This window comes from Oncorhynchus nerka, unplaced genomic scaffold (assembly GCF_034236695.1).
Source record: "Oncorhynchus nerka isolate Pitt River unplaced genomic scaffold, Oner_Uvic_2.0 unplaced_scaffold_17___fragment_2___debris, whole genome shotgun sequence".
Taxonomy (NCBI): Eukaryota; Metazoa; Chordata; class Actinopteri; order Salmoniformes; family Salmonidae; genus Oncorhynchus; species Oncorhynchus nerka.
In genome coordinates this window covers 45,001-70,229 of record NW_027040483.1, presented here as the reverse complement: position 1 = coordinate 70,229, position 25,229 = coordinate 45,001, and the positions used below count along the sequence as shown (strand labels likewise).

Sequence of the window (25,229 nt, the reverse complement as noted above, 5' to 3'; positions counted from 1 at the left end):
TAAATTCATTAGAAATCCTACAATGTGATTTTCGTATATTTTTTTTCTCATTTTGTCTGTCATAGTTGAAGTGTACCTATGATGAAAATTACAGGCCTCTCATCTTTTTAAGTGGGAGAACTTGCACAATTGGTGGCTAACTAAATACTTTTTTTGCCCCACTGTATACACCTGTTCTGAAAGGCCCCCAAGTTTGCAACCCCACTAAGCAAGGGGCACAATCAAGCAAGTGGCACCATGAAGAACAAGGAGCTCTCCAAACAGGTCAGGCAAAAGTTGTGGAGAAGTACAGATCAGGGTTGGGTTATAAAAAAAACGTTTTAAAAAAATCCCACAGAGCACCATTAAATCCATTATTAAAAAATATGGCACCACAACATACCTGCCAAGAGATGGCCACCCACCAAATCTCACAGACCAGGCAAGGAGGGTATTAGTCAGAGAGGCAACAAAGAGACCAAAGATAATCCTGAAGGAGCTGTAAAGCTCCACAGCTGTAACGTTCGTCGTCTGATGAGGAAGAATCAGACCAAAGCGCAGCGTGGTAAGTGTTCATGATTTTATTAAACTGAACACTAGAACAAAATAACAAAGTGAATAAACGAAACCGTCCTGTCAGGTGCAGAACACTAAACAGAAAACAACTACCCACAAAACATAGGTGGGAAAAAGCTACCTAAGTATGGTTCCCAATCAGAGACAACGATAGTCAGCTGTCCCTGATTGAGAACCATACCCGGCCAAAATAAAGAAATACAAAACATAGAAAAAATAACATAGAATGCCCACCCCAAATCATACCCTGACTAAACCAAAATAGAGACATAAAAAGCTCTCTAAGGTCAGGGCGTGACAACAGCAGAGATTGGAGTATCTGTCCATAGGACCACTTTAAGCCGTACACTCCACAGAGCTGGGCATTACAGAAGAGTGGCCAGAAGAAAAAAAACATTGCTTAAAGAAAAAAATAGGCAAACACGTATGGTGTCTGCCAAAAGGCATGTGGGAAACTCCCCAAACATATGGAAGAAGGTTCTCTGGTTAGATGAGACTAAAATTGAGCTTTTTGGCCATCAAGGAAAACGCTATGTCTGGCGCAAACCCAGCACCTCGCATCACCCCAGAATCTCATCCCCACAGTGAAGCATGGTGGTGGCAGCATCATGCTGTGGGTATGTTTTTCATCGGCAGGGACTGGGAATCTGGTCAGAATTGAAGGAATGATGGATGGTGCTAAATACAATACAGGGAAATTCTTGAGGGAAACCTGTTTTCACTCTTCAGGAGATTTGAGACTGGGATGGAGATTCACCTTCCAGCAGGACAATGACCCTAAGCATACTGCTAAAGTGATTTAAGGGGAAACATTTAAATGTCTTGGAATGGTCTAGTCAAAGCCTAGACCTCAATCAATTGAAAATATGTGGTATGACATAAATATTGCTGTACCAGAACCCATCCAACTTGAAGGAGCTGGAGCAGTTTTGCCTTGAAGAATGGGCAAAAATCCCTGTGGCTAGATGTGCCAAGCTTATAGAGACATACCCCAAGAGACTTGCAGCTGTAATTGCTGCAAAAGGTGGCTCTACAAAGTATTGACTTTGGGGGTGAATAGTTAGGCACGCTCAAGTTTTTTGTTTTTTTGTCTTATTTCTTGTTTGTTCAAAATGGTAGGCATGTTGTGTAAATTAAATGATACAAACCCCCCAAAAATCTATTTGAATTCCAAGTTGTAAGGCAACCAAATAGGAAAAATGCCATGGGGGTGAATACTTTCACAAGCCACTGTGCAATACATTCACAATCCCCTACTTCACCACCACCACATATCTACAGTACAAAATCCATGTATACGTGTGTATATTGCGTATGTTATCGTGTGTGTGTATGTATGTATGTGTCTGTGCCTATGTTTGTGATGCTTCACAGTCCCCGCTGTTCCATAAGGTGTATTTTCATCTGTTTTTTAAATCTGATTGTACTGCCTGCATGAGTTACCTGATGTGGAATAGAGTTCCATGTAGTCATGGCTCTATGTAGTACTGTGCGCCTTCCATTGTCTGTTCTGGACTTGGGGACTGTGAAGAGACCTCTTGTGGCATGTCTTGTGGGGCAGTCATGGGTGTCCGAGCTGTGCGCCAGTAGTGCAAACAGACAGCTTGGGGTATTCAACATGTCTCAACACCTCTCATGAATACAAGCAGTGATGAAGTCAATCTCTCCTCCACTTTGAGCCAGGAGAGATTGACATGCATATTATTAATATTAGCTCTCTGTGTACATCCAGGGGCCAGCCGTGCTGCCCTGTTCTGAACCAATTGCAATTTTCCTAAGTCCTTTTTTGTACCACCTGACCACACGACTGAACAGTAGTCCAGGTACGAGAAAACTAGGGCTTTTAGGACCTGCATTGTTGACAGCGCTGTCAAGGAGATAGAGCATTGCCTTATCATGGACATACTTCTCCCCATCATAGCTACTATTGTATCAATATGTTTTGACCATGACAGTTTACAATCCAGGGTAATTCCAAGCAGTTTAGTCATCTCAATTTGCTCAATTTCCACATGATTTATTACAAGATTTAGTTGAGGTTTAAGGTTTAGTGAATGATTTGTCCCCAATTGTATTGTCCCATTTGTATACAAGCACATACTTATTAGCTAGCATGACGAAAACAGAGGCTACATAGCTACATTTCAATGGAGCTAAAAAACAGCTAGGCTAATACTTTACATTTACATTTCTATTAAAACGTATAACGGCTAAGACCATTTTGGCCAACAATCTTTTTGATGTAGCAAAAAGTGATATAAACAGCTAAATAACAGCATAAAAAAGTGTTCATAAAACATCAAGGATAGTTAAACATACAGCACAAGGCCTATGAAAGACTGCATGGTGAAGGATGGAAGATGATTACATACGGGATTGTCAAATGTTATCAAGGAAACAACAACCAACTACTTCTGGTTTTGTCTTCTTCTGTGGTCTTGAGCACAGAAATCCACGAACTGCAAAACTTTCACATGAAATAAAAAATACAATTATACCTGCACACTGAATCCCTGGTGAAGTGAAAATAAAAATAAAATAATTGAATATTATGCAAGCTTTATGCAACATATTTTTGAGTGAGAACCCAATACACCTGTTTGTTTGGGTCATTTTTCTCTGCCACACACATTTTAACTTGCTGCTCGCCGCCCGTGTTGCCGCCAGAGTTTAAGATTATTCATAAACTGTAGGGGGCTACGCCAGGTTTTGCAGCTCCCTGCGTGTAAGGCCCTTAACACATAGTCCAACTGGGACTTGAACACGGATCTCTGTCAGTCTAACACCTTAACCGTAACACCAAGAGGTCCAAACCCGTTGACAAGGTTGCTTTGTAGTCTACTAGGCCACTAGTAACACTAGTTTTCTTAGCCTATCATGTTATGTAGCCAACCCACTGGGCACAAACGTCAATTCAAAATCTATTTCACGTTGGTTCAATGTAATTTCATTGAAATGACGTGGAAACAACATTGATTCAACCAGTGTGCCCAGCGGGAAGCCTACTGGCATCGAGTTGAATTGCCCTAAGAATGCATGAGCAGAATCCATGAGCTGTGCCCCAAAATATTTTGTTTGGAAATGACAATGGAAAAAAAATATGAATTAGCTATAATTTCTGCAGGCACAGCTGCAGGTTCATCTCTGAATATTTTATTGTTATACTGTAGTCAAGAGTCTGCACACACAGTTCTGGACCATTCTATTAGATGATACTGGAGATAGCCTCTGAATTTTTTTGTTTGGATGAGGATCATGCTGTCAAAAAGCTCCTTTCATATAGGCTACGGTACCTCTGAAACTAGCTGATCAACTATTTGCATGTAATACAATAAGCCCATAAATGCTAGCCAGAAGAAAACTAATTATGGACCAAGTATCATTTAAAACACACTTTCATTGTCTGATGTGTATGTCCATCTAATAGTAAGATTGAACAATGTGTGTAGTGTGCACATATTTGTATTTTTATTCTCTGTGTTTAAACCAGAAGACTGCAGTGGAAGGAGAAGCAGACCCGTTGTAGGTCAAACATAGCTAAAGTGGGTCTTTAACTTTCCAAAACGGGTAACAAAAGAGACAATGTTTACTGCATATAGTAAAATGTGATGTATTTGATCATTTTATTGTAGACATAAATCTCAAAGACAGCAGCATTTGAAAATGTTATAATTTCAGGTCCAAGGTAAAAACTTACAAATAAATAGCTTTAAAAGGAAGCTACAATAATAATAATAATATAGTATGGTCCTTCACTGAAGGTATATCATATTTAGCCTTTTTGTTTTATGACATACAAACTGGAATGAGAAATCAAACACATACAGACATCTGACAAACAATAGAGCATTCATCCCATTATGAATAATATATATTTTTTAAATCAACTATGAAATTATTACAAACAAAAGACTTGTTCTTTATGCAAATTAGTTTTGATGCACCATAATATACCATTTCACACGTGTTTATATTGAATTTGGTTGTACTTACAATTCCTTAAAAAACACTACATAAAAAGTACAGAACAGAGAAAAAAAATCCCCGTTACACTGATTTGCCTCAGATCAGATTCCTGACCATGGTCTGCTAAACTAAATTTTACACAAAGAGTGTGTACACTCATTTTAGGAACCCTAAAATGTCTGTTTCATTCTTACTACTAATTAATGCTGGTTGCTTTTTTGTTACAAAGTATATTATTTGATTTAATGTCTGTCAATGTCTAATCTCGAAAACCCGAAACTAAAATGTTGCTTAATTGCATCAGATTGTTACGTTGTCTGCCCACCAGAGATGAGTCAATGGCAGACCTAATCACCTGTACCATTTGAATGATTATGGGTGAACTTACATTTTCATCTTTAAGCATATCAGTTCCACAAATCATTCATCAACAATAAGATAGCAGATAGATTCTTTGACACATTTTTTTACAGGCAGTTAACACAATCTCACATTTAGAAAAATACTTATTTTTCCCAAGGAAATTAAACAAAAGAGCAAACCACAAGCAAGGTATCCACAAGCAAGGTATTTTACAAAGTTTTCCATCTTGTCCACCTAATCAAATGTTTTACACAAACCCTTTTTACTCAAAAATAATACGCACTGCAAGTCATTGTCTTGCAATGATAATGTCACATGTTATGGTAGGAATAGTATGCCTTTAGACTAACTTTATTAGCCCAGTTCATTTATTGGCTCTGAGTCTCTGACTGTATAGTTCTGGGTTATATGCTGGAAAATTGAGGTATATTTAACAGCAATGGTGTTTGTCAGTAGGTTTTATGCCAAGTAATTGCTTTTAGGAGAGAATAATATTTTGCACACAGTACCTTTGTCTATTTAAAAAAAAAACACATGTACATCCTGAGGTAGCTAGATCTCTATTGGTTCAAACTTCTCTAGTGGTTGTCCTATTGTCCTATGTCCTATGACTTGTCTGGGTTAGTTAGTGCACTCTTAATTTCCAAACTAGGGTTTCCCTGCTTTTCTCTAAAGCACGGTCGGGTCGGTTAAGAATCCACTACACTACCCCTCCCAAAGTTCTCTCTGTCTTCATGTCTCCTCGCTAGCACTCTTGGTAAACACACTCTCCCGACACTGGCGCAGGTTGCTTGTTAGCGTCACACTTCTCCGACTCGACAGTCTTGCCGGTGTAGTCTATACAGACTACACTGCGTCGGCGTTCCCCCTGGCCACAAGTTCGTGAACAGGATGACCAAGGCCCCATTTGCCAGATGGGGCATGGCAGATCAGCACAGGGTCTGATATCTGTGGGTTTCAGGTCCTTATCGCAGGTATTGGAATGGAAACCAGCGTTGTCTCTGCATTCAACGTTCCTTCGGGACCACCCGGAGCTGCAACTCTTGGAGCACTCTGACCATTTGCCCAAATGCCACTGGGGCACACCGAAAGCCTGGATCATATGCAACGAAGCCTTTTTCTCTTTGGATTTAGTGAAAGACACATCTTTGGGGATAAAGAATGTGTATTTGACCTTGGGTGGAAATGCCTCCCCAGCAGTGGCCAGCAACTGGATGGTGATGGCCTCCCTCAGTTGTCTGAAGCTCTGGATTCTCTCCAAGGTGGTGGACGAGCCACTGTACTTCAGCACAGCCCCGAGAACAGGGATATCCTGCTCCACCGTGGACACAGAGAAGTTACCATTCAGTATGTAGCCACCGCTCTCTCGCTTGACCGCCAGGTAGTTTCCATCGTGTGTGATGTTTCTATGGCTACGCTGTTTGATGTCAATATTGGTAGCCCCGACAGGAATGGTCACAATGTCGCTGTATCCGTAACTGAAAGAAAAAAGCTCAATGTCTCATTACAGCTGTAATCACATCAGCAGCACAAAAGACAATCAACCAATAATGCTTTCTAAATATGACTGTTATTTATTCTGGCTCATAATAAGACGATAATGGCTAAGACATTAGGGTCATAAATGATTGTTACCATAATTGCAATTGGAATATTTAGGTGTACTCACGTGGCTTTGTTGTATGAACCAGTGATCTTCCTGCAACTGAGGCCATCCCCACCACACAAGCCACACTTGTCAAGCCTCTTGTTTGAGCCGATCTCTTGGTCACAGCCCGCCTTGACACATTGGCCTTGTACACAGAGAGACGTAGTGTCAGGACCACATGTCGTGCCGTCGATAACCTATGGACCACAAATGCAAACTTAAGGTCTCAATTGACTTAACACTGTGATTCACCAAACAGTGAAGGCGAGCTGTAAAATATTTATTTACAGTGGCCAACATTCTACAGATGATTTTTAGTGAACGTACCTTGGCTTCAAAGACTTTGAATTCACTGCTGCCTTTGGCCCGGCAGAAGAGTTTACACCTGTCCCGGGGCGACACACCAGCGTACTTTGGAATCCATTGCTTCATGTTCCCCAGAATGTCCAGATAGTTGAAGCTGTTGTACTTCTCACACTGCTCCTCTCTAAAACTCTTCCCTAAGGTTGGAGAAATGACAAAGGGGAAAAAAATGATCCATCAAACTAATATCAAAGCAGAGACATTTATTGAAAAATCTAGGTTAAAAACACCACTATAGCTCACCACTATATAAATGAAAGGAAATTCTGTAGTGCAAGTGCCTAGACAAAATATGGCTCACCATTTTCCTCACACGTCTGGGGGTTGCAGGATTGGTACTGGACTCTCTGGCCCTCGCAGTACTTGCCGCCCTTCTGGGGCACGGGATCTGTGCACTCCCTGTAGGAGAACTCCACACCCCCTCCACATGTCCTGGAGCACTGTTGCCATGGTCCCCAAGCACCCCAGCCGCCATCCACAACCACCTGTGGTAAAGCCAAAACGAAACAGAGTGAGTACTGAGTGCCATGATAACATCAGCCGTCCAACTCAGCCACAGTCTAGGCTGAGGCGTCTCTTGGCATGCCATGACTTGGGTAAATCTGTCCGTCAGTGTGGCACGCTTCTGCTGTCTCCCACATTCCTGTTCTATGTGTCACCACTTGCAGAACCCGTGGCGCACTTGGCAAGACTAAAGTGTGTGTGTGTGTGTGTGTGTGTGTGTTTTCACAAGCTTTTACTAGTGGGTGAGCAAAAAGTATATTAACTGCAAGCATGTCAATTTATAAATCAAGTTTATTGACACATGCTACAGAGCTTGTACTCTCAGAAGTACGGTCTTCCTTACAAAGCAGGAAGGAAATACTCTGTCACAGATAAATTAATCCACATATAGTAACTAACAAGGCATTCTGAGACAGAGTTTGTCAAAATGCAATACTACAAGACCAAATATAGATATTTTTTTCTCCCCTTTTCTAAGAAAAACTAGGGCTTACCTTTGGCTGCATGACCTCGTGGGCTGCCATGCATGCACCGTGCAGACAGCTCCTGTTGGTGGCGCACGTGGTGCCATCCGCCCAGTGAAGGCTGCCATTATTGGTGGTGCAGTGGGGCTTGCCCTCCTCCCTGCACCACAGCTGGCTGCAGACATCACTGTCAGAGGTGTTGGGGCAGTGCACAAACTCCTCCCCAAACATCTGCTGACACTGGCGGTCGAGGCTGTATGTGGTGCCTGGGAGTTCACTGGGTAACGGTAAGATGCTGTCCGGTGGATCCAAGAGGCAGTCGCCTGTGATTGAACACACGAGAGTTCTGTTTTTAACATTTTTGAAATCAACAGGTTGTATAATGTGGAGACTTGACAGTGACAGAAGCTGACTTTGTTGGAGTCTTCACACAATCACATTTTGGACAGTTGGTGAAGCTTCTCAGACCCATGATCTCTTATTTGGATAGATATTCAATGAACTTTAGTGTGATGTTGTTCTTGACCCGGTGATCAGATCACTTTCTTAGCCACATACACTCTCTTTGGAATCACTGACTAACTGATAAAGAACATATTATTTGCTCACACCAGCTGTTACTTTTGGCTTGTGAGAACCGAAACCTTCTCTGTATGTATGACTCAGAGGAACGGAAGGTCTTGATTAAATGTTACAAAATAATATGAATCTCTTCAAATAACAAACAGTGCCATTCACGCCCAATTTCAGATATAAGTAGTAACCACAAACAATTTGTCAGCCAATCTCTAAATTCCTTAGGATGTCTCCAATTTATCTCCATTTTGAGATTTATTAGTGCATATTTTAGTGACTCTTTTGCATATAAGCAAACCTGCGGTGAGAAACTACAGGTGGAGTTAACATTGTGAACACGTGTGAAGCCTGCAGGTATAATGCTTTGTAACTTGTTCTAAGCATTATGAGCCTTTGGAATGGCTTACAATAAGTAACTTCTACTGGAATTATTCATTGTCGTTGTCAGAGGCCATCATTTCTTTAAGCGGGTAGATGTTATCAAATAAAATACAGAAGTGAAAACTGGGCCCTCATTACAGAGTGGTTTGAACTAGAAGGCTCTAGTAAAAACAGACCTAGAAGGCTTTTGTAAAAATGGATCTACCAGCAACTGCTGAGTTTTAAAAACAATGTATGTGATTTCATTCAGGTCCAGCCTACTGACCTCAACACACAGTGTTCATATGTTGTGATATACATGCAGTAGAATTTAACATTTTAATTAAAAAAAAAAGTATAATAGTTGTAAAAAAAATGACTAATATCAAATCATTTAAAATATTTTAATAAAAATAAACACTTCAACACTTTCCTCATAGAAAGTGCTACCAAATATGTTTCCTTTGCCTACATCAGAGTTGTCAGTGTTGTTAATCAGCATGACATACCGTGTCCGTTGTCAAAGAACTCTGTGATGTAGAGAGCGCTGCAAGGGGACCAGGGAAAAGTTTTGTTGAGGTGAATGAACAGAGGGGCCATCATGTGATGGCCGCCCAGATTCCCAAACATCCTCTCGCAATTCTTGGAGTCGTCGTGTGGCATACTCAGCACGTGGCCTAAAGCAGAACAATACCATTCAAATTAAATTAATACTATTTAAGGTATGCTATGGAAGTAAAGTTGCTAATAGTTTACATCTACTTTAGGTTTGGGGGTCGACTGTATGGTTCATATCAAGTTCGTATCTCATTAAACCACACAATTATTAGTTGTAGGCTAACCCACTTTTGCATAAGCTTTCGGCTCAAGGGTGTGCCCCTTTCTGTACAAATGAAGTTATTTGTGGACAATATTTCTGTACATTTAGCAGACCCTTTTCGACAAGAGGCAAAATGTATGTAGACCTATATATGGTCAATATAGAAGTTTGAGAAAGTTCAAATTGTTTAATGCACAAGTCATACCAAGTTCATGGGCAGCAGTGAAAGCTGCTTGAAGTCCATTGTCCTCAATGACAGAGCAACTCCTTTTTGGATCGCACGCAGTTCCCACATCAGCAACCCCTAGGGTGTCACAACTCTGATGTCCACAAATATCCTGGAAGACAGACAGCAGCGGTTTCAAACAGTGAATCTTTAGACAGCATTTCTATTTGTCCCTGGTTGTTTTTTTCTCTCTTTTCACTTGAGAGCTAATGCCAAAAAAACGTGTTTGTCAATGTTTCCATCATAAAATGAAACAAATAAATATTCCTGGCAGACAGAAGCAGATCTATGATGTGGGGAAATTAATGGTGTGGTATTAGATATATATTTCAATGACATGCCTCAACATTTTCCCTTCACATGTCAGGCTCACTCTCTGCGACTGAGATAAATGTTTCCTGGGGCCTATGTCCCAAACCACAAGACATAAGCGTACATGATTCAAAGGACATCTGGACTCAGAGTGACATGCTGAATTCAACTCAGCACGTGTACACCTTGTTTTGCAGAAGCATAGCTCACTGGAGACCGCGTGTGCAAACTACTTCCAATTTAAGTCTCAAGTTTTGGGGTTTCTCTTATGGCGAGGCATGTGGCACACATTCTTCGGCAGGTCAAATTCAGGGCAGCAACATTACACTCTGGCCATTTTAAGGGATGTCATCATCACTCAAGGATGATTTGTAGCAATTCTAAAATAAAATAAAGACCTCATAGGAGACCATTCAGCCCTATGCTGTATGTTTTGAAGCTCATCCAATCTGATTCAGCCAATTGTATTTCATTAGAGGATACATAATCAAATAAATCACTGTTTGCTTACATTATTTCATTAACTCTCCAAACCATATGGTAACATCATTATGGAATAAGGGGTTAGGGAGATCCTGTGACATTGATGTAATGTGTGACAGTATACATATGGGGCAGGCAGTGCTCACCTCTCGGGTGAAAAGTAGAGCAGTGTCGTAGTGCTCAGGATGCCTCTGGCTGGCCGGGTTGAACTGTTGTTGCCAGGCACAGAAATTGCGCAGAGCGACTCCCCCGTTATTGGAGAGTGACGGTCCAACCTCCTCGTCTTCCACCACCACCATCTTCACCACCACCATGTGGACAGAGTTCTTGATACTGGGATGTTTGTAAAGCTGGGCAGCCATTGAGACCAAGGTCAGGATATAGTGCTGGAGCAAGGGAGGACAACCGGCATTAGGGAGGCTTACAAGGCAACACCTGTGGTGATGATTTAGGCTAAAACTGGAGGGGAAAAACTAAGTGAGTGAAATAACGAAGTAAACACACATGTTTTTCCTCCGTTTAAAAAAACAAAATAGGAAGTATCTTTAAAAATGTCTAATGCTCATGCTCTTTATCACTTGCATGACCCCAAAATGGTTTAATGGTGATAATTTAGAAGCTAAGTCATAATGAATGCGGAACGAAATTACTGCCAAAGCATCATTCTCCTGCCTGACCTTATCAGAGGTTTCCCAGTCCCATCATTACTCTCTACGCACTCTTCCTTTTAAAATGATCTCATTACTTCAACTTAGTTACCGCCATGCATATCAGCTAATCAGCAAGTGTGGAGAGCCTAGTCTTGCATGACAGAGCAGATCAGAAACATTGTTTCTGCACCCAAAATATAGGCTATAATTATTTTCAATTGAAACAGAAACTAGTTTTTCCATAAAACATTTTGGCTGTGGGTGTTTTCGCATTGGGGGTTGGATTAAATGCAATAAAATAAATTAGTCAACTTAGCGCTATATTAATCGAATATATCCTACCTGTATCTCATCTCCATAGAAATGTGTCATGGACGAGTCTGCAACCACCAGCGTCTCAATAAATCGTGGTGCTGATACAAAGCGTTTCCCTCGTAATTGTCTCTCAGGATCTTTTTCATCGTGAATAAAACTGTCCATGTCAGCTTTTACACGACTGTCCTCACTCAGTTGATCAAATACAGTTTGAGTGTCATGTGGTGCTTCTGTGGGTGTCGTCCTTTTGATAAAATGTAACTGTTCAGTGGACCTCTCCCTTCTCCCTGAGCCGAGCACTTTGGGCTCAATTAAATACTCATCCCCGTCTGTAACAAACGATCCAAGGATGCCATAACAGAGACTGACCGCAACAACAGAATCTTGGTTGGAGTCCACAGTCCCCGAGTAAAAACAGCTTCTCAAATGTCTTTCCATCTCTTCAGTCTTGTTTATCAAGTTGTGAAAGTCCGTTTCAGTCTCAGAAGTTTGTCTGCCATGGGCACCTGAGGCGCTGCGTAAAGTGTGGAGATCGTTTGCTTTGATGCGTTGAATTGTCAGTGTAGTAGATAAGAAACTGTTATCCGGACTTAAATTCAAAGTGAAATCTCGGCCAAAGGCACTGAGTCTAAATCTCGGCTGTTCTTCACTTCGTTTCCAAAAACGACCACTGCTTCTTCCATTTAACCTGACAGGTACAATTTCCTCGGAATCAAACAATTTAGAAAGTGATTTGTCGATTACGCACAGGACTAGTAAAACGAAACACCTATTTGAACACATATTCTGCAATGGAAATTGCACAACAAAATAAAAAATAAAACAAAAACAACTTTTCAACCAAAATTCCGGACCAAGCCCATACGCAGCTGTACTCGTCAATAGTTAGTGTCGGTAGAAAATCTCGTGTAACTAAACTATTTTTAGTCTTAGTGACCTCACAACTAAAATATTTTTTTCATCAGTATAATGTGACAAAAACCCACTGCTGTATAGTCAGTCTGTGTCGAGAATGTTTGATATTTTTAGTTTAATTGTGTGATCTTTATGCTATTATAGCGGAGCTAAAATACTGTTCTACCACTCGGCAGCACCACTGAATACTAGGAGTAGCGGAGGTATTTATACTTTCTTGTATACCACTCGTTGCCTCAAATTCTCCTCCCACTCGTACCTCATGAGAAACTCTTGGATACAACGGATCCAATGGGAAGCGACACTCCCCCCTTCTGAAATAGCTGCAGCTTGACAACCCTGCAACTAACATGAACTCGGCATAGGCCTACAGCACAGGACGCTGCAACATGGATACCCATATTATAATTTAAGGGCTCGGTCAGTTATTTTAAACTTTGAGTGACTGCCAGTGCAGTGGCCCCCAAGCGACTCCCATAAGTAGGCTATAGCATACCCACCACGGCCATGGTCCCCGTCAGTCGAATAAATCAATGATAAAGAGATGTCATGGAATACATGAGAGAATTGTGTTAAAGAGATAAGACTCTTATCTTGCGCATCACTGGTCATTCCCGCGCGTAAAGGGAATCTCATTATTTTGTAATCCAATACTACCACCTTGTGGTTGAAAAGCTTCCATAGAACCTTATCTAAACTTTTTTGGTTTTACCTTCATTAAACTAGGCAAGTCAGTTAAGAACAAATTCTCATTTTCAATGACGGCCAAGGAACAGTGGGGTAATTGCCTTGTTCAGTGGAAGAACGACATATTTTTACCTTGTCAGCTCGGGGTTCCGATCTTGCAACTTTTCCTTTACTAGTCCAACGCTCTAACCACTATGCTACCCTTACCTACTAACCTACTTTTTATAAAGCGCTAACACGTGTCCCTTTTGCCCTTCATCATAAGAGAGCAAACAATGTCATATAATGTAACCAATGAACGCTGCTTATTAGCTTCGAAGTGGCATTGGCAAAAGGACACATGTTAGCGCTATATAAAGGTTCTGAGTAAACATTTCAACCACAAGGTGGTAGTATTGGACCACAAAATAATTAGATGTCATTTACGCGCGGGAATGACCAGAGATGCGCACTCTACTGCAGGCGCAACAGGTGTCGTTCTTTTTTTTAACTATAGCCTAGAGCAGGTTAGACATTGTTGGAAATATTATTAGGCTATTTCTCAATATTTCTTGGGTGTATTTGCATTACGCATGGAGTTTGAACTGTTAGGTCATTAAGCCTAGTTACCTTGTACGATAATTAGTTTGTATAAGATTACAGTTTACTCAATCGATTAGTTATGCCGGATTAAGTCATATTAGTTTCACCTGAATCTATAACTCACACTGTACAATTGGCACTGTACCAAAAGTGTTACTTTAGTAGGCTACTTTGTGGTTGGCGATGAGTGTTCAACCCGTTGCCTCAGAGACGCACTTTTGGTTCCGATAGTGGGAGGAGACAGTTCAGCTTGTGCCACATGTGATAATAATATTTAGAGCGCTACAAGTGGCTGCGGTTCAAAGCATAAACCAAGGGGTTAGACCATGTCCAATGAGCTTTTCCAAGGACCTCCCCACATTTCCGTTGACAGTTCCCGATGTTTATAAACATGACTCTAAACTGAGAGTCAAACTCACCAAGTCCAAAGAGCAGGCTGGCCTCAATAGTCTGGTTCAAGATGGGAATCGATCACATCTTTTGGTCTTTCATCCTTTGAGGACGCTCAACTGCGGCTCTGTGACACAGCGCACTGGATCACATGCAGACTTGGTACCACCAAGGACAGTGGCGGATTAATCGATAAGTAATAGTTTTTGCATTGCAAATATGACTACGTTTATTGGCTCTCTGTTTATTTTTATGGATGTCCTATTATATGCAAAATTGAACTATTGCATCGAAATAGATTTTTGCGTACCTGTTCGATTAGACAATAAACATTTAGAAAGACATACTATTCGCCAGACGGAGGAGAGAAAGAATGACCAACTAGTTGTTTTTAAAATAACGGCATTCAGTCAAGAATTTTATCTCAACCTTTTACCGGATTCTACATTTATTGCGCCCAACATCCCTCCTCACAGCGGCTCCTTAGCATCAAATTCCTCTGCAGCCACAGACCTGAGCCACTGCTTCTACTCTGGCGATGTCAATGCAGACCAGGAATCGTATGCTGCGCTGAGCCTCTGCAAAGGCTTACAAGGCGCCTTTTCTTACCAGGGCATGGAATATTTCATCAATCAGCTTTCGAACGAGAGGGCGAGAAGAACCCACGTCATACGCCGCCGGGGACGCGACCGGGACTCCAGCGGCAATTCCACCACGAACAGGTGTGGAGTAGGACCTGGTTTGACCCAAAGCATTTCAGGGTCTTTTGAGAAATATAAACACATGAAAGGACTGGAGATGGACAGCCTGACTGAAACTGTATTGAAGAGCTTGGGTAGATCAAAAAGGTTTGCCTCCATCCCTAGGTTTGTGGAGGTTCTTGTCGTGGCTGATGAGTCTATGGCCAAATTTCACGGGGACGACTTGAAACATTACCTGTTGACCCTGATGTCTGTTGCTGCGAAGCTGTACAAGCACCCCAGCATCATGAATTCCATAAACATAGTGGTAGTGGGCTTCATGGTGATCAACGAAGCAGAGAAAGGACCCAAGGTTTCCACCAATGCTGCCCTCACTCTACGCAGTTTCTGTTCTTGGCAGAAACATTTAAACAAATACAATGACAAGCACCCTGAATATTGGGACACTGCAATCCTATTCACCAAACAGGTAAGGAGTGGTAACACGGTGTCAACTCTTTTTGATGTTTGCTTGCAGATTAGCTTCCATGCAATCATCAATTATTTCCATTTGGAATAATTATCTTATTATGTAACCCAATACATTATCTGCAAATACAATACTAAGTGTTCTTTTATAGACACATCCCTGTGTGTTTACATGCAGCCTGATAATGCTGAGACAAGGTGGGTTTGGGTGTCAATTCCTCTTCTATTAAGGAAATCAACTAAAATTCCACTTCCAAATTCAAATTTTTACTCAATGCAAAAAATGAAAACATTGCTTGCAATTGCACAGCTAACAAGCATCACATCTGTCTTGACATCTTAAAAGTCCCCCTCCTTTTTCCTATCATGAATCACGTTGCAGAAGATTTAGCATAACGGTCCACACTATTAGGATCACTGAGCCAAAAAAACATGCTCATGGAACAAGATTGAACCGTATGAACAAATAGTGTTTCACATCTTTCAGGAAAGTGGGTATAGCCGGTCACCTATTTTTCCATCCCGACCATAGAGATAGATAGAGGACTCATCTTTATATCTGTGCCATTATAGCATCTGTGAAAGCATGGGCAGCACCATTGAGGCTACAACGCATAGGAATCCCCACTCACTACTTTGACTACTTTAAATTGGCGGAAGCATGGTAGAAGCCCTCAATGGCGCTGCCCATGCTAAAACTGCCTTTTGGTCACTAGAGGCCTCTATCATTCTCGATGATCCCAACCTGAGTTGAGAAATGCCACAGGTAGAACAGGCCAGGCAGGGTTTTCACTAGCTCTGGTACAGGGCTTCAGTGCAGCTTGCTAACGAATTCTCAGTATTAGCACTAACGCCCTGGACCAGAGCTAGGATTTTACACACTCATATGATGGAATGGGAAGTATCCATTTCTCTGTGATGATCCACTCACTTCCAGCTGTGAGCCTTTAGTCCTGCCTCTCAGCCTGGACTCAGCCAGTTTGTCTGTTTTCCATTAAGCCTAGCTTGGCTGGAAGCAATCTGATGCACTGGTTCTCTTTGAGTGCATAGCAAAATGCATAACATTTCATTCTGAGACTGATTCTGTCCAACTGTGATCAAAGTGGTGTAAAATGATCCCACTTACATGGCGAAGATGCCTTGACCTATACAGTCACCCTGTGGGGATAAAGAGTGTTTATTGACTTTATTGGGGAGGGGTTATTGAATTGAATATTGTAGGCTAGAGGCATGGTGTTAATGTACTTGTATGAACAATGCAGTTGTATCGGATAAGAATTCTCACACTCAAATCAAAATAAACTTGTATTTGAAAGTGTTGTACAATGGTCAAGTACAATACATTTTTATCAGTTCCATTGTCAGACAGACCCCTTGGCACGTGGCAGTGGAATTGTTCTTCTCTGACAGCTATAACATTCCCTAAGCATCTTGCGGATTAAAGGGTTAGCTCACTGGGCCAGATTGTTTGCACATCAGAGAGAGAGACAGGGAGAGAGAGAGAGAGATAAAGAAATGGGCCCAACCAGAACAATGGACCAGATTGTAAGTGTTTTCTGCTTTAATATCTACCAAAAGATGGTGGATATGCAATGAAATAACAACACACTGTTACGCGTAAGACAAATTACATTACACACCTACACATCTCCCCATCTCATCACATTGACCAGATGATCACATTTCATTTGTCTTCTGCAACAGGACTTGTGTGGAGCCACAACCTGTGACACCTTGGGCATGGCAGATGTGGGAACTATGTGTGATCCCAAGAGAAGCTGCTCTGTCATCGAGGATGACGGTCTCCCTTCAGCCTTCACCACTGCTCATGAACTGGGTGAGTGAAGATCACTCTTATTGTGTATTATCGGTATCATTCAGATCAGATCTACCAGAACACTCTAAGAAAAAAGGGTTCCAAAAGGGTTCTCCGGCTGTCCCCATAGGATAACCCTTTTGGTTCCAGGTAGAACCCTTTGGGGTTCCATGTAGAACCCTCTATGGAAAGGGTTCTACATGGATCCCAAAAGTGTTCTACCTAGAACCAAAAGGGTTTTTACCTTGAACAAAAAAATGGTTCTTCTAAGGGTTCTCCTATACACCAAATCAGAATGTTTATAAACAACGTTCTGATTTGGTGTATAGGAGAACCCTTAGAAGAACCATTTTTAGTTAAATCTGTGTAGAGGAAAAGGGTTACAGAAGGATTTTTATGCCTTGAGACCACTGAGTCATGGATTGTGTATGGGTGCCATTCAGAAGGTGAATGTGCAAGACACATAATTTAAGTGACATTGAATGGGGTATAGTAGTATATGCCAGTTGCACCGGTTTGAGTCAAGAACTGCAACGATGCTGGGTTTCTCATGCTCAACAGTTTCCCGTGTGTATCAAGAATGGTCCACTACCCAAAGAACATCCAGCCAATTTGACACAATTGTGGGACGTATTGGAGTCAACATGGGCCAGCATCCCTGTGGAATGTTTTCAACACCTTGTAAAGTCCGTGCCTCGATGAATTGTGGCTGTTCGGAGGGCAAAAGGGGGTGCAACTCAATATTAGGAAGGTGTGTATACACATCTAAACTATTAAATAACACACATGGAATCATGTAGTAACCAAAAAAAGTGAAAAAACGAATCTAAATATATTTTGAATTTGAGAGTCTTCAGTAGCCATCCTTTGCCTTGATGACAACGTTGCAAACTCTTGGCATTCTCTCAACCAGCTTCATGAGATGGTCACCTGGAATGCATTTCAATTAGCAGGTATGCCTGGTTTAAAGTTAATTTGTGGAATTTCTTTCCTTATTAATGCGTTTGAGCCAATCAGTTGTGTTGTGACAAGGTAGGGGTGGTATACAGAAGATAGCTCAAATAAGCAAAGAGAAACAACAGTCCATCATTACTTTAAGACATGAAGGTCAGTCAATGTGGAAAACTTCAAGAACTTTAGAAAGTTTCTTCAAGTGCAGTCGCAAAAACCATTAAGCGCTATGATGAAACTGGCTCTCATGAGGACCTCCACAGCAAAGGAAGACCCAGAGTTACCTCTGCTGCAGAGGATAAGTTCATTAGAGTTACCAGCCTCAGAAATTGCAGCCCAAATAAATGCTTGACAGAGTTCAAGTAACAGACACATCTCAACATCAACTGTTCAGAGGAGACCGCGTGAATCAGGTCTTCATGTTCGAATTGCTGCAAAGAAACCATTACTAAAGGACACCAATAATAAGAAGAGACTTGCTTGGGCCAAGAAACACGAGCAATGGAGATTAGACTGTTGGAAATCTGTCCTTTGGTCTGATGAGTCCAAATTGAGAATTTTGCCGTGTCTTTGTGAGATGCAGAGTAGGTGAATGGATGATCTCTGCATGTCTGGTTCCCACTGTGAAGCATGGAGGAGGTGTGATGGTGTGGGAGTGCTTTGCTGGTGACACTGTTTCTGATTTATATAGAACTCAAGGCACACTTAACCAGCATGGCTACCACAGCATTCTGCAGCGATACGCCATCCCATCTGGTTTGTGTTTAGTGGGACTATCATTTGTTTTCAACAGGACAATGACCCAACACACCTACAGCTTGTGTACGGGCTATTTGACCAAAAAGGAGCGTGATGGAGGGCTGCATCAGAAGACCTGGCCTCCACAATCACCCAACCTCAACCCAATTGAGATGGTTTGGGATGAGTTGGACCGCAGAGTGAAGGAAAAGCAGCCAACAAGTGCTCAGCATATGTGGGAACTCCTTCAACACTGTTGGAAAAGCATTCCAGGTGAAGCTGGTTGAGAGGATGCCAAGAGTGTGCAAAGCTGTCATCAAGGCAATGGGTGGCTACTTTGAAGAATCTCAAATATAAAATATATTTTGATTTGTTTAACATTTGTTTGGTTACTACATTATTCCATATGTGTTATTTCATAGTTTTGATGTCTTCACTATTATTCTTCAATGTAGAAAATACTAAAAATAAAGAAAAAACATTGAATGAGTATGTGTGTCCAAATGTTTGACCGGTACTGTATATAAACAATATCTAAAGAAATCCACACACTCTCACACACATTCCTAGAGTAGATTATACAGTATAAGCAAATCCAATGTAAGACAATGGAGAGTGAGGTATGTTACAGCATTCTTTCTCTCCCTCTCTCACATGTACACACATACCACAGTCTCCCATCCGCACGACACAGGGATTCTTTAGCCAAATAGCCCAGTACTGTACTGCCGACCGTCACATTGTACAGCGCCATATTTTCCGTTTCATCCTACCCAGAGGGTTTTTCATTTTTTAATGGAATGGAAACACCATAATATTAATCTAATTAATTAAGCAAGTACCAATCAAAAGTTTGGACACACCTACTCATTCCATGATTTTTCTTTATTTTTACTTTTTTTAAAAAACATATTTACAAGGACAGCCTACTCCTTCCTCCCCGTTGGGGAATTGAACCCCGGTCTCCCGCGTGCCCTCCCCGTCTCTGGTAATGCCAATATGGAAGACGATCGAATGCTTCTCAAAGATGCCCTCTGGAGGTCAAATTAGCTTGCATTAACAGAAAAAATGCCTGACAATTATGACATGCCACAGAATGCTGCAGCAGCACGCAAGGTGTGCCTCAGTATGACACAACTTTTAACGGAGGAACCTACAATGTGATTTTCTGGAAAAAAAATTCATTTTGTCTGTCATAGTTGAAGTGTACCTATGATGAAAATTACAGGCCTCTCTCATCTTTTTAAGTGGGAGAACTTGCACAACTGGTGGCTGACTAAATACTTTTTTGCCCCACTGTATACTCAAATAGGGGTGCTTATATTTGTCCTGTTTCACTGCATGTACAAGAGGGTAACTTGTACAAGTGTGTTTCTTGTACATTCCAACTACCCCTGAGACACTCTCAGCGAGCGGGGTCATGGTCAGGGATCAGCCATTATTGACGGCGGTTAAGTGCCTTGTTCAAGGGCAGATCTACAGATTGTTCACCTTGCCGGCTTGGGGATTCAAACAAGCAAACCGGCCCAACACTCTAAGCGCTAGGCTACCTGCCTCCCTGTTTTCAAATAGATAGATTGGTCCAGGCAAATAGATAGATTGGTCCAGGCAATTTAATACCAAAAAGTATTAAGATCTGATCATTTGACCCTGTTCCGTTTTTGAAAATAGCGACAATTTTGCCGGCCGCCTACCATACTGTCATCTACATTATACGATAGTTATTTGTAAATACAGACCAGAGCCATGCAGAGAACCAACCATACACATAACTCTGCATTTACAAACCAGAATAAAATGTGCAGGCCATTGTGACATCGTGGTGATTTGATCTATGGGGACAGCCGAAGAACCCTTATAGGTTCTAGATAGCATGTGAAGACTAAATAATAATAATAATATATTTATTTTATATCATGCTTTTCATTACAGGTAGAATCAAAGTCATTATTAAAAATAAAAATAAAAACAACAAAAAACAAAAATGTTTACAAAACAAATGTAGGGATCTGGCAGTACTTGGGTGATGGTCTTCCACAGTTTTAGATGACAGGAGGTTCATAAAGTTGTATCTTGAAAGGAGGGATGGAACAGCCAGGCAGGGAGGTAGAAACATCTGACAAACAGACCATTGGGCATCTTGTCGTCTTGTCGTCTTCGATGTTCACAGCTAATCAATAATATGTCGATGCCCAAGTAGACTTGTATGTTATTATGTTATTGCCAGAGTGAACATGTAAGCATTATGCACGTCTTGCACAAAAGATGATAGGTGTTGATGATGTCATGTGGTGTTAACTAATTCAATTGTAGTCTGTTGTTGCGGATGTACTGCACAGTTCATCAATCTCCATAGAAATTAGATGTTGTAAATTGGACCAAAGAGCATACATAATCCCTCAATGTATGAACTGCCCAAGGGGGTCCTTGACCCCCACGTGCACGTGCGAAATTTGATTACCAATTCTAATCTGTCAGACATTGGTGGGGGGAAAAAAACATGGCCCCATTGAAAACTCTTGAACTTTTCTCACCTTCTTCCTTTGATCAAGTGAAATGGGTGTCAGTCTGTACATTACCACTGAAGCCATTTTTGTCAAGGCTGGTATTATTAATGAGACAACAAGTGACAGTTGCATCAAGTGTTTTCAATCATCCATGTGGAGCTGTGAATGAAGTAAAGCCTGAAAACAGATGGGGAAGTACTAGCAGATGTGAGGCCCCATTGAGAGGCACTGGTTTAAGGTGCACACTTCTATGAACTAATTATAGAATTTTCTTCAAAAAGGACTGTCATATTTGACATCCCTTTGTGAAGTCGTCATCTCCGTGTGGGATGAGATGACTTGCCTTGTTGTTGGAAACAAAGTCCTCAGTTCCATCTTACAGTTATCCTTCCACTGCCTGTGACTATTAAACTTCATATGACAGCATTGTGAAAATACATACTAGCCCTACAACATATAGTATCATTGTATGCTATATGATTTAGAAGAGAAGTATGGCGATCCAACTTCAGTCCTGCCGTGAACAGATGCATTGAAGAAGACTAGTAAAATCACCCTGACTCTCATTGTCCTCGTCCCAATGAATCTGTGATTATGTTCCACTGTCAGTGGTCTTCGCTACAAACGTAAGCAGCTGGTACCAGGCCAGGCTAGCGCCGTGAGCTACTGCAGGCTGAGCAAAACAAATGGACATTGCAAACTTAATAAAAGGGGGAAATATCTGCAACCAAACCACCACTTGACAATAGCAAGGTCTCAATGGCTTGTTGAGCAGAGAATGGGATTTTTCCTCTTATTTAAATCATCCTCTAATTAGTACAAGGGTGTCAAACTCATTCCACGGAGGGCCTAGTGTTTGCAGGTTTTTGTTTTATCCTTTCAATTAAGACCTAGACAACCAGGTGAGGGGAGTTCCTTTGTAATTAGTGACCTTAATTTCTCAATGAAATACAAAGGAGGTGCTAAAAGGCGCAGACACTCGGCCCTCCATGGAATGAGCTGACACGTGAATTAGAACATTATTGGAATTTGTTGATGATGATTGACATGGATTAAAATGACGATGATGAGATGATGATGAAATAACCTGGTATTCTCAAACCAATGTTCTGTATTTTCAGATTTTCTAGTCATTCTGGTCATATTACCTCCCTGTGCTATTTCTTCTGTCCTTCAGGCCATGTCTTCAACATGCCCCATGACAATGTGAACGCCTGCAAGGAGGTGTTTGGGAAGCTCAAGGACAACCACATGATGTCCCCCACGCTGATCCAGATTGACCGTGCCAACCCCTGGTCTGTGTGCAGTGCAGCCATCATTACAGACTTCCTGGACAGAGGCCACGGTCAGTTAGCCACTCAGCTCGGTCTCTGTAAATTGGAGCTGTCATACAATGTGCATGCATGTGCGTGTGAGTTCTGCTTGTGTAAATTATAGCTGTCATACAAATGTATATATGCCCCCCCTCCTTTGAAAAACATCAGACTTTGTTCTCACTCTTGCAGCAAATCTAAACAGTTCTTACTATTGGAGTTCTTGAACGGGGCAATGCAATTAGAAGCAATAGCATTGGAGTTCATGGGCCTCTCATGTCAAATACTGTTCCTGTTCAACATCTGCATTAGCTGACTGTGACATATAACGAGCTTCAACGCTTGTTTAATGTTTAAAAAAATACTTTTTTTTTGCACAGGTATTTGCACTTATTTGGGCTGGAAAATATGACTATGTAATGGTTTACAAAAAGCTTTGCACAGCTGATATCTTGACTCTGTGGTTGTTTTTCTTCGAAAGGGGACTGTCTTCTGGATCAGCCCCAAAAACTGCTGGCTCTGCCTGAGAGCCTCCCAGGCACCAACTACAGCCTCCACCGCCAGTGTGAGCTGGCCTTCGGTACGGGCTCCAAGCCCTGTCCCTACATGCAGCACTGCTCCAAGCTGTGGTGCACGGGCAAGGCCAGAGGCCAGCTGGTCTGCCAGACACGTCATTTCCCCTGGGCCGATGGCACCAGCTGTGGCAACAGTAAGCTCTGCTTCCGAGGGGTGTGCACCGACAAGAACAATACCAATAAGACCAAGGTGAGCACACTCACTGTCAGTGTTCTGATCTGCGTAGTTATTACTATTGATAGAGATGTTGATAGAGACTGATCTCACAATGAATACAATGATTTCACAATCTAACAACAATGAAACATCTATATCTTTGTAATAATATGTACTGTAAACTATATTTCTGAATGTACACTAAAATGTTACTATTGGTTCTACGTGTAATTTAGAGTACAGTTTCTAAATGTGTGTAGTTCTCCTACAGGTGGACGGTGGATGGGGGACGTGGGGTGTGTATGGGTCATGTTCCAGAACCTGTGGGGGAGGAGTTCAGCTGGCCAAAAGAGACTGTAACAACCCTGTTCCAGAATATGGGGGGAAATACTGCCAAGGACTCCGTGTGAAGCATCGCTCCTGCAATTTGGACGCCTGCCCAGAACCAGGTAGAACTCATTGTGAAGTTTTAAGTAATCCTTAATTACATTCTTTTCGAAAAATGCATTTTGCTTCCTTACCACAAGAAATAAGATTTGCTGACATGCTAATATGTAAAATGCGTGTGAAACAACAGTCCCACTTTAAAATTACAGTTTGAAATGTTAAAGAAAGCCATTAGTCCATGGTAAAGCTTATACAGAAGCTTCAGAAATCAATCATAAGCAAACGTCATGTTATATGAACAGTGGTAAAAGGTAATGTCACATTTGGCAATGCACCAGATGTAATCAACACGTTTCACTGCACCTATCCAACCATATTTTATTTATTATTATTTTTAAAAAATTGTCAAGCATGAATGTAGGGCTCATGAAGACTTTTTGAATGTCCTAAAGCCTTTATAAGTTGCTTCATTAAAGGATGACCCACATGTTTTTTTTTTACAGATGTGTACTCATATGGATCCACGTTACTAATAAGCATACAATCCATAGGCAAAAGCTTCCGCGAGGAGCAGTGTGAGGCGTTCAACGGATTCAGCCTCAACACCAACAGGCTCTCAGCGTCTGTGGTGTGGGTCCCGAAATATTCTGGAGTGTCACCCAAGGACAAGTGCAAGCTCATCTGCAGAGCCAATGGAACAGGCTACTTCTATGTCCTTGCTCCAAAGGTGAGTACCGCACAAACACAAGTGGGCTAATCGAACTTAAATAACCCCAACACAAAAACCCCAACAAGGAACAGGTGAAAACAATTAGACAAAACCAAACAAAAAGGGAAAAAGGGATCGGTGGCAGCTAGTAGACCGGCGACGACGACGGAAGGGGAGCCACCTTCGGTGATATTCGTGACAATAGCCTTGCTATTGAGAAAGGCCGCCGTAGGCAGACCTGGCTCTCAAAAGAAAACAGGCTATGTGCACACTGCCCACAAAATGAGGTGGAACCTGAGTTGCACTTCCTAACCTCCTGTCAAATATACAGTATGACCATATTAGAAAGACATATTTCCCTCAGTTTACACAGACCCACAAAGAATTCCAAAACAAATTTGGATAAAATCTCATATATATTGGGTGAAATACCACGGTGTGCCATCAAGATTTATCACAGTGTGCAATCAAGCAGCAAAATTTGTGATCTGCTGCCACAAGAAAAGGTGAACCAGTGAAGAACAAACACCATTGTAAATACAACCCATATTTATCTTTATTTATTTTCCCTTTTGTACTTGAACTATTTGCACATCATTTTAACACTGTACATAGCCATAATATGACATTTGAAATGTGTCTATTCCTTTGAAACTTGTGACTTAATGTTTACTGTTAATTTTTGATTTGATTATTTCACTTTTGTTTATTATCTATTTCACTTGCTT

At 41.5% G+C, this 25,229-nt stretch overlaps 2 protein-coding genes across 3 annotated transcripts in view; one reads left to right on the top strand and one right to left on the bottom strand.

The window, feature by feature from the left end:
• Positions 1–4,149: 4,149 nt before the first annotated feature.
• Positions 4,150–12,694, bottom strand: LOC115141703 (A disintegrin and metalloproteinase with thrombospondin motifs 8). Its single transcript, XM_029680844.2, has 9 exons — positions 11,633–12,694; positions 10,787–11,026; positions 9,825–9,957; positions 9,309–9,476; positions 7,894–8,186; positions 7,197–7,380; positions 6,860–7,032; positions 6,554–6,729; positions 4,150–6,362 (listed from the first exon to the last, which is right to left on the bottom strand). Exons 1-9 carry the CDS (start codon positions 12,386–12,388, stop codon positions 5,630–5,632), a joined length of 2,856 nt encoding a protein of 951 aa, XP_029536704.1. The 5' UTR covers positions 12,389–12,694; the 3' UTR covers positions 4,150–5,629.
• Positions 12,695–14,168: 1,474 nt separating this feature from the next.
• The window catches only part of LOC115141702 (A disintegrin and metalloproteinase with thrombospondin motifs 15), a 16,665-nt gene continuing 5,604 nt past the window's right edge, over positions 14,169–25,229 (top strand). Inside the window, exons 1-6 of one of the 2 annotated variants that reach the window (XM_029680843.2) lie at positions 14,169–15,349; positions 17,053–17,185; positions 22,538–22,705; positions 23,155–23,438; positions 23,677–23,854; positions 24,344–24,519. In XM_029680843.2, coding sequence (XP_029536703.2) covers positions 14,399–15,349; positions 17,053–17,185; positions 22,538–22,705; positions 23,155–23,438; positions 23,677–23,854; positions 24,344–24,519 — 1,890 coding nt within the window. In that variant the 5' untranslated portion in view covers positions 14,169–14,398. Of the gene's footprint in view, positions 15,350–17,052; positions 17,186–22,537; positions 22,706–23,154; positions 23,439–23,676; positions 23,855–24,295; positions 24,520–25,229 lie in introns of both variants that reach the window. The other variant, XM_029680842.2, reaches the window with a different exon arrangement.

Excerpts from the sequence above, each read along its gene's own strand:
- LOC115141703 (XM_029680844.2), bottom strand. The coding sequence starts at position 12,388 with ATGTGTTCAAATAGGTGTTTCGTTTTACTAGTCCTGTGCGTAATCGAC. Across the intron at positions 11,027-11,632 it reads TCTATGGAGATGAGATACAG|CACTATATCCTGACCTTGGT; the intron begins GTAGGATATATT and ends CCCTTGCTCCAG. Across the intron at positions 9,477-9,824 it reads CACTGCTGCCCATGAACTTG|GCCACGTGCTGAGTATGCCA; the intron begins GTATGACTTGTG and ends GTTCTGCTTTAG.